We start from the raw sequence: 8850 nt of genomic DNA on the forward strand, positions 1-8850 counted from the left end.
GGGCTACTGCGGCTGACTGGTCTCTTCACGTCCAGCGACACTCAGCTTGTAAAAAGGTCCATTTCTGGCCCAATACTTTCTGGCTGTGTCTTATCAAGTGAAAGAAATAAAGCTTCATGACCCATAACCCAAGGCTCCTCTCTACAAAGATTGTGAAGTTGTCTTATTTGTAGCGGGTATATATAGTGTGGAAGAAACATGAGCTGTAATAGCCTTTTGCTGCACTCCAAGCTGTGGCTGCAGTCCGAGAGTGCCCTCTACTGGCTGAGGACAGACATGGCAGAGAGGAACCAATCAAAACAAGGCTTTGTTTTTTGTACACTTGGGAAGTAAAATAATTCTCAATCAGGCTTTTGTTTAAGAAGTGGATTAAAATCTGTCTTTATTTACAAAGAAGAAAGATTTAGAAAGAAGTCGCTGGCTCTGCGATAAGAATTGCTAAAAGTATCTCCTATTCTAATGCGGACTATGCTATTGTTCTCAGGATTGTGTGTAGACATCCATTTCCTCATTATTTTAAAACACTGCTCCTGCACAAATACAATCGGCTTCTAACAGTTCTTTTTAAAAATCTAAACAGATACATACATCCTCGCTCTCTATGTAACAATTTGACACAATAGGCTGTAAAACAGCAACAAGTACGAAGCCAGTTAACAAAATTGACACAGATGAGGTTGATAAGTATTAACAAGACCAAACCATTAGACATTTCATTTAGCTTCCAGTTCTTGTCTGGCAGAAGAGCTCCTTTATGCATAATGATTTCCTGACAAAACAAGCAAAAAAAAAACTAAAATCACATAACTGTTCAATTGTCATCACATCTCTGAAGTTTTGCCCCTGTATGGTTTCATTGATTTGCAATTGAGTACGCACCTTCTTTCAGGGTTTCACTTCGCCTGTTCTCCTTGTCGTGATGGAAAGCTTTGCTGGGATCAAAGCTCCGATGAGGACGACCAGGGAGCTTCGACTGCAGCTGCTCCAGATCACTCTTCTGCCGGCTCACCTGGGACCGAAGCTTAAACAGCTCCTACACAAACAACATAAATAATGATTTTTTTTTTATATTTATATATATCAAATTTAAATAAATATATAGTACAGCAGGCACTTGAGTCTGAAACAGGTGTGTGTAGTTTGTAGTCCGTGCGGTTCTCGTGCATCACCTGTTTTAGGGTGACATTCTCTTCTTTCAGCTTCATCACATGTTTGATCTTCTGCTTCTGGTTCTGGTGGCCCAGCAGACGAGCGTAGGCGTCAGACAACTTGTTCAACTCCTCCTGGTTTACTCCATTTTCATTGAGTAGTGCGTTTCGCTCGGCTGCAAATGCATTCAGCTGTTCCTGTGGACGCATGACCATTGAGAGGGTTTTATGTCAACAGCATGAAGTTATTGTTTTGGCAACTTGGGGGGAGGGGGGGGGGGTCTATGTGCCAACACTGACACATAGCTGGACACATGGTCGATGAGAGCAGTGAAACTTAATTAAAACAGTCAAGATGCTGCCTGTAAAACCAAAACAATGAGCTTAAGGACACTAAAATGCAGAGATGGGTGATAAATAACTGTGGTTGCATCACTCCAACAATCACCTTTCCCATTACACTGAGTTTTTTCCCACTATTGATATCAAAATATTGATTAGTGCGGCTTTAGATCATATTGATCTTGCCTATACTGACATTTCATATTCGACCTGTTGTAGAAATGACTCACCTGGAAGGGCCGGACTTTCGCAAACAGCTCCTCATATTGTTTCCTCCAGTGCTCAGTCTCGGAAATTTGGGAGCTTAGGGCAAAAGAATGAGGAGTTAAAATGTGCTAATTGTAAAAAACATAAAGAGAACAACCCACGACTCAAAAATGACACATTAAGAATCCAATCTTGTTCACCTTTTCTCCTGTGCTTCATTGATTTGCCTTTGAAGTTCCTGCCGCTGCTCCTCCATCTCCCACCGCAGCGTAACCTTTTCCTGAGTTAGTACTTCTACCTGCTCCTGCAGAGCCCGTCCATCTCGTCTTAGTCCTTCCAACTCGCGGTGCAGAGTCTGAGTCTTCTCCTCCATGAGGTCTAATTGGGCCTGGAAGATCAAACCCCCTTGTTCAACCTCATCCAGGCAAGGCTGATTTCTGTCCTGCTCTGCCATGTTTAGTTGATTTTCAAGAGCAAGCCTGGACTGGTCTATGAGTTCTACTTGAGACAGAAGACTCTTCCTTTCCTCGTCTACTCTCTTGAGCTCGATCTGTAGTGCGAGCACCTCTGACCTGACCTGCTGGAGGTCTTCTACTTCACTCTCCAATGCACTCCTTTCCTCCTGAAGGGCTGTCTGAACTTTAACTTTCTCTTCTCTTTCATGTTGGAGCTGTTCCATTATTTCCCCTTTTTCCTGGTTGACCTCCTCTTGCAGTGTCTGGGCTTTATCCTTCTCATTTTGGAGCAAGCTTCTGTGTTCCTCTAGTTGCCCCAGTGCGTCTTCTGTCTCTTTTGTCTGCAGCTCTAGCTCCTGCTGGAGCTGATTGATCAGGGCAGCGTGGCTCGTTCCCATGGCCTTTATCTCCTCATCTTTTTGTGCAAGGCGACTCTGCACCGCCAGCAACTTTCTAACAAGTCAAGGAAAAAAAGGAATATAAAAAGATGGGAAAAAAAGGGACCGTTATTTCAACGCAGACTCAAAGGAAATTCTCGGCATACCTTGAATTCTCCTCCCTGGCTTTTGCCTCAGCTAACTGCCTCTCCTGGTGCTCCTCTAAGCCCTCCTTCACTCTGTTGGCCTCCTCCTCTTTCTGTTGAACCATTCTGTCCATCTCCTCCTTCAACTGTTGCATCACACTGTCCATCTCCGCTTCCAGTTCTTTCTGTCTCCCCTCCGCTCCCTGCAGTGCCTCTCTGGCACTGAAAAGAAAGACAAGCAGTGTGAAGCCTCCGCATTGACTGAGCTTTAACCTCGACACAAATCCAACTCGCCTCCCAGGAATACTGACAACTGGAGCGCTCACCTTTTCAGCTCTGTGACAATGTCTCCCATCTTGCTCAGTGAGTTTGTGTGCGCCTCTTGGAGCCCCGTCATGGCTGATGAGTGCTCCTCTTTCAAAGCGGCCACGTCATTGCTCTTACTGAAAATGATAAGCACACAGTTGTGATGTGTTAATAGTTGGTATCTTGACTTTACTGATACAATTGTGATCAGAGAAATATAACATTTTACATCATTTATTTTGCACTTTTCTAAATTTGACAGATGTCAAAACCAAAAATATTTCTGAAAATAATTAATTTCTGAAATATTTGTCCCATCAATACATAAATCAAATATCTGAAAGTCTCCCATTGATGTTGAATTGTAGAACGATGCAGTTAAGCTCGTACAATTAGCTAATATACCAAACAGTTAATCGAGAGAAAACTTAACCTGCAACTATTTTGGTCATCAATAAACCACAAAATACCAAAACATTAACCTGTTCCCAGCTTTTTTTAATCTGGAAAATTGCTGTATTAGTTGTCATGTACAGTGGAACTAGTTACATGTAACAGAGTTGCGTTAATACATATAATTGTAAACAGTTACAGTTACTGAGAAAACATGTGCAATTAAATTACAGTTGCCAATCAAAATTATTGTGGGGTGACATCCGGAAGTATTCTTTCGGGTACAAATGCTTTTATGTAGAATATAAAATGTATGATGTTGCTCTCTTCCAATCTTAATTCAAGCTATGTCAAAGAACTTTAATAAATGTTTGACAGTAATTAGTGATGAGTAATGTGAGGTTTACACTGCCTGGTTCAATTTATGTTTTCACAACTGTCGAGCTTTATTACTCAGTTTCAACATTTATTTGAGAAGTAATCCAACGTAATACTGGTAATGTCCATTACAATTACATGACTCTGAAGTAATTAAACTACTTAAATTATCTCACTATATTTAACTAGTAACATGTACCTTATTACATTTCAAAAGTAACCTTCCCGTGGATGGCCATGGATGATAATCAACTGAATATCCTTGATTCATATTGGATAAAAGAGGAAGGGGTCAGACTGGACTGGATTTTCTACCAAACAATTTAAAACCCTGTAAAGAAAAACATGATCAAAACACCAAAATAGTATTATCAATAGAGAGGAAAGACTGAGCCGAACGCGCTGATATATTTGTTATCTTGGTGGAGTAAATATAACCGGAGTTACTCTGAAGCTCTTTCTCCTCTGATCTCCGCTGATTAGCTCATTTGAAGCAGCTGTGTGTCTGACTAATCTGGGTATTTCATGAAAAAGAACCTGTCGAAATGTGGAATGTCACAGAAAACCATAACTCTGATCACAAAAGTGTGGACATTAGGAGCGGCTCAAGGCTTTTGTGAACGTGTCCTTAAATGTGTTTTTGGGTTTAGATATGACGGCTTAATCACAGTTTACAAAGTGCTCTCACTTCTTTAAAGAAAGAAAATCTGGCTCCGGTTTTATAATGGAGTCGGATGGGGCAGAGAGCTGGACTTGCTCGCTCGTTAAGGGTTCTCCTGACACATGTGGGAAACATTGTGGATTCAAATCGACACATGTGAGGACCGGCACAAAATTCCCTACGTTTTGATTCATAAATGGTGTAAAAAGATTGCCAACTGTGAGACTTGTGGCAAAATACGTTTTATTTTTTCGGACTTTCGGTTGCTCCTCTCACACTCTGGCAGTTGGCTCTGTCACTCTAGAGCTGAACATTCCGTCCCACACACACCCATTATAAACTCTGAAACAGACCAGAAATCTTCCGAAACTCGAACAAAGATTCCGTGTGGGACAATTTCTCGCCGTTTTTTGACGTTTTGGGGGCTAAGAGCCGGGCCGATCTCTTAGAAAAGAAATAGCACACGATTCCCGATCAGGCCGCACGTTTTGATGTATTTTGACGCATCTGCGAGCTACGCTTTGGGATCCTTAGTGGTCCAAAGTATTTTTCCCATAGGCTTTGCAATTTTTTTGCCGTTTTTCCGAGAAACGGCCGGGCGGATCTTTTTGCCACTTAAATGCACACGATTCCCGATCAGGCCGCACGTTTTGATGTATTTTTTATGCAGATGCGTCCAACGCTGCGAGCTGTACGCTCGACCAAAGTTCTGGCGGAAGAGGGAGAATTGGAAGAATATTAAGCCCGCAGGAGAACATGCAGTGTGGCTTGCTGCAGCAAGGCTCTATGAGCCTGCTGCTTCGCAAAGCCACACCGAATAATAAAAGTCCCTCCAACTAGTGCCCTGCTTTCCCACAGATTCTAAAGATGAGGTGGTGAGGTTACTTGCAATCAATGAAATTGGGCTTCCACAAAAATAGACAGTGACCCACTCTCTGTGTCAGAGCTGTGATGGTTCAGCAACCTGTCAATTATTTTTCTAGCCTGCCGGCTCAAAATAGTAGCAAGCAGGCAGTTGCAACAAATCCACAAAAGAAGGTGTTGTTTCACAAGTGCCGCGAGGAGGACGTCGTTGATGCAAGCATGACTTTCAGACTTCACCGTAATGCGGTTTCTGTCAACACATCTGATCAGTAGGCTTGGCCTTTGGTTGCTCACCTCTCCAACAGTGCCCTGGTGTCACTCAGCTGGCGCTCCAGCTCGTTGTAGTCCTCCTGCAGCCTCTGGAGGGACTCCTGACTCCTCTCCGCCACCTCCTGCCTCCTCTGGTCCAGGTCCTCCAAGACAGCGAGCTCCCCCAGCACCTCCTCCAACTCCTCCTTTAGCTGTCTCAGCCGCTCCTCTGCCTCCTCCCTCTCCTGCTCCACCAGCACAGACAAGGAGTCCACAAGTACCTGTAGAAAAAAAGAAGAGTGAGTCACCGCTCGGGGTGATCTGGCACAGAATCTAAAAAGGAGGTGCCATGCGAGACCAACAAAAAAGAACCTTTTCTTTTGTCAGCTCTTCAGTAAGAGCAGCATGTTCTTGCTGGAGCTGAATCTGGGTATTTTTCTCATCTTTTTTAGCTTCCTTTATCAAGAGGAGCTCTGTTTTCAATTCCTCCACTCTCCTCATTCCTTCCTCCTGAGTCTTGCCTTAAACAAAAAACACAATATATGCATCACATAATAGTCTTTCTATTTTTTTGCAATTTAAGTTATCATGGTAAATAGATCTTGGTGAACATACTTCTCTCTTCCTCAGAGAACAGACACCTTTGCTCAAGATGTGCCACTCTCTCATCCAGCTCCTTCTCTGTCCTTCTGAGCACCTCTCTCAGTCTAGTGAGCTCTGCCTCCTGCTGTCGAACTGTTGCTTGAGAATCCTGCACCTTTTGGTTGGCCAGCTCTATTTGCGCCTCCATGTCACTCACTGACCTTTGTGAAGATTTAAGCTCCAGCTCTTGGTTCTCCAACCTCGTCTCCACCTCCACTAAATCATCCTTCGACACCTGCAGCACTTGCTGGAATTTCTGTGCCTCCTCCTCTTTTTGCCTCAACACATCTTGGATGGTTTCTAGCTCAGTGGTGCGCTGGTCCAGGTCAGTCTCTAGTTGCCTGTGGAAAAGTAGAAAATGTGTGTCATTGTATACAGTGAGGATCTAACCTGCTTGGAAGAAGCATGAGGCATTTGCTTACTTCACTTTCTCCACCTGAGAACCAGCAACAGTGTTCTCCTGGGTCTTCTCTCGAAGATTCAAACGGAGATCCTACAAACACACAGACAGGTAAAGCATGCTTTCTTTTTTACTATGAATATGTTATTTAGGGAGAGTTTATACCTGGATCTGATCATTGGCTGCATCCAGGTATTGCTGCAGAACTTTGATCTCCTCCCTCAGCTCCTGTATAACAGCTGGAAAATGACACAGAATTATTAAAACACACACACCTAAATGTGTGACAAGGAAAAAGTAAGCCATATACACAAGACTCACCATGCAATCTGGCATTCTCATTCTCCAGCTCTTTGTTCAGAGTTTTGGTGACATGATGAAGGTCCTCTGTAAAAGGCATAAGTCACAGTACAGCCCTGGTTACTTCATCTGCTTTTATTCCTCTATAAATGCAAGCATGTTTGTATTGCTAGTAGCACTATCTAACGCTGTTCAATCTTACCCAAGTCTTTACTCCTGTCCTTCAGAGCAGTGACAGTAGCCCTGGCAGCTTGCAGGTCAGAATCTAGCAATTTTGCTTGGCCTTCAGTGTTAATCTGCAGGACATTTAACTCCTGGAAACACACACACACACACTATACATAAGCATCCACCGAAGCTGAAAATGTGATTAGCTATGATCAAACTAATTGATTGATTTATTTGTTGTAATTATTGATATTGACAAGATTATTGGCAAGAGAAGTATGTGTAGACAAGTCATACCTTGTTTTTAAAATCCAAAGTGTTCCTGGCCTCCATCAAGTCCATTGTGAGAGAATGTATTCTCTTTTTCGTAGTGTCAGCAGAAACCTAAAAAAGAAAAGAAAACATGCACTCGGTCACACTTTGCAAGCGCATAAAACGTTTTTAGCAGCTAAGACACTCATCAAGGCGTAATCAAGACAAGATATCTGAAAATACAAAAAATTAACATCAAAACCAAGCACACCTTGTTTTTTAGGAATTTGTTGACTTTCATGAGCTCTACGAGCTGTCTGTCGAGGGTGGTGACATTAGCAGAAAAACCTGTCTTCTCCCTGACTGCAGCCAGCAACTTGGCCTCCACCTTCTTCAGATCCTCTTCCAGAGCCAACAAGCGGCGGTCCTGCTCCCCTCGCTGCTGAACCAGCGACCTTATCTGGACGGAAACAACGCTACGGTCATGACATTTTGGACATCAGCCGATATAGAACCAAGGACTGTGTAAACATCTGTGGATTTACTGTTTGCTCAGTTATGAAAAGAGGACACAAGCCCCTGATGACAGAAAACATAACATTTTTGTCGTAAATCAAAAACACAAATCTTCCTTTGATGAAGTGTAGCTACCTCTCTCTCTAAGAGTGTCTGCCTCTTCTTCTCCATAGTCACGGCATTCTTCTCCTTCTTTACACTTGAACCTTCAACCTAGAGGATTTCACAGGACATCAAAAGGGATACTTTACTTATTTTTTGACAGGAGCATATTTTGAAATAGCTGATCTGTTACCGAGGAGCCATAAGTTACCATGCTGATGTAAAAGACCACTTACAAGACCATCAACCGACATCGTCCTGCGGACGGGTGACATTAGGGCACTTCTGGAGGGCGACGGTGCTGGCAGATCGGCTGGAGAAACAGATAATGAAAAATAGATGGTTGTATTTTCTGTCTGAGCTCACGTTCAACGTATTCTTTCCCTGGTGCGTGTTGCGTATCGCGTGTACCCACCAGCCTTAACGAGTCTGAATCGATCGGATTTGTCGAAGGAAGCTGCCCCCTTCAGGTCCCCCGGTTTGACCTCATAAGTCCCCGGTGGAGGAGCACAACCTTCGGCCAACAGCACAAAAAGAGCCAGGTTACAGACACAGTTGCTTCTTTGTTGGTTGAGACACAACATACGTTAGCTCGTTTTGTTTTACCTCGCGCTAACTAGCCATCAAAAGCTACTAACGAGCTAACGCAACAGTTGACTAACTTGAGAGGATATTGAGCCAACATGCTACTGCGACGGCGGCCCGTGAACGTCACTCACCTACGTTCTCGTTGAACCGTTTCACTGGGGCTCTTGAAAAAGACATTTTTAATTCACCGTATGCAACTAATTTTTTTAAATTCTCAACCGTATCGAGAACGCTGCGCTGCAGCTCCCAATGACACACACACAACAACAGGCGCAGCGCTCGACCGCTTAAATTTTTCAAAATGACGTCGTACTTGCGTGAACGTACGTACGGCCAATGGGCAGCCAGTCCTGGAT

General features: G+C 43.4%; 1 protein-coding gene across 1 annotated transcript; it reads right to left on the bottom strand.

Annotated features, from left to right (window-relative positions):
- Nucleotides 1-365: 365 nt before the first annotated feature.
- On the bottom strand, nt 366-8790 carry hmmr (hyaluronan-mediated motility receptor (RHAMM)). Its single transcript, XM_034543567.1, has 20 exons — nt 8626-8790; nt 8322-8420; nt 8143-8219; nt 7940-8017; nt 7560-7748; nt 7334-7420; nt 7071-7182; nt 6890-6955; nt 6734-6807; nt 6591-6661; nt 6142-6509; nt 5899-6047; nt 5572-5807; nt 3002-3118; nt 2697-2897; nt 1898-2605; nt 1721-1793; nt 1170-1346; nt 880-1033; nt 366-769 (listed from the first exon to the last, which is right to left on the bottom strand). The coding sequence occupies exons 1-20, from the start codon at nt 8669-8671 to the stop codon at nt 753-755; spliced, it is 3099 nt and encodes a 1032-aa protein (XP_034399458.1). The 5' UTR covers nt 8672-8790; the 3' UTR covers nt 366-752.
- Between the last annotated feature and the right edge of the window lie 60 nt (nt 8791-8850).

This window comes from Cyclopterus lumpus, chromosome 10, assembly GCF_009769545.1.
Source record: "Cyclopterus lumpus isolate fCycLum1 chromosome 10, fCycLum1.pri, whole genome shotgun sequence".
In the NCBI taxonomy this organism is placed as follows: domain Eukaryota; kingdom Metazoa; phylum Chordata; class Actinopteri; order Perciformes; family Cyclopteridae; genus Cyclopterus; species Cyclopterus lumpus.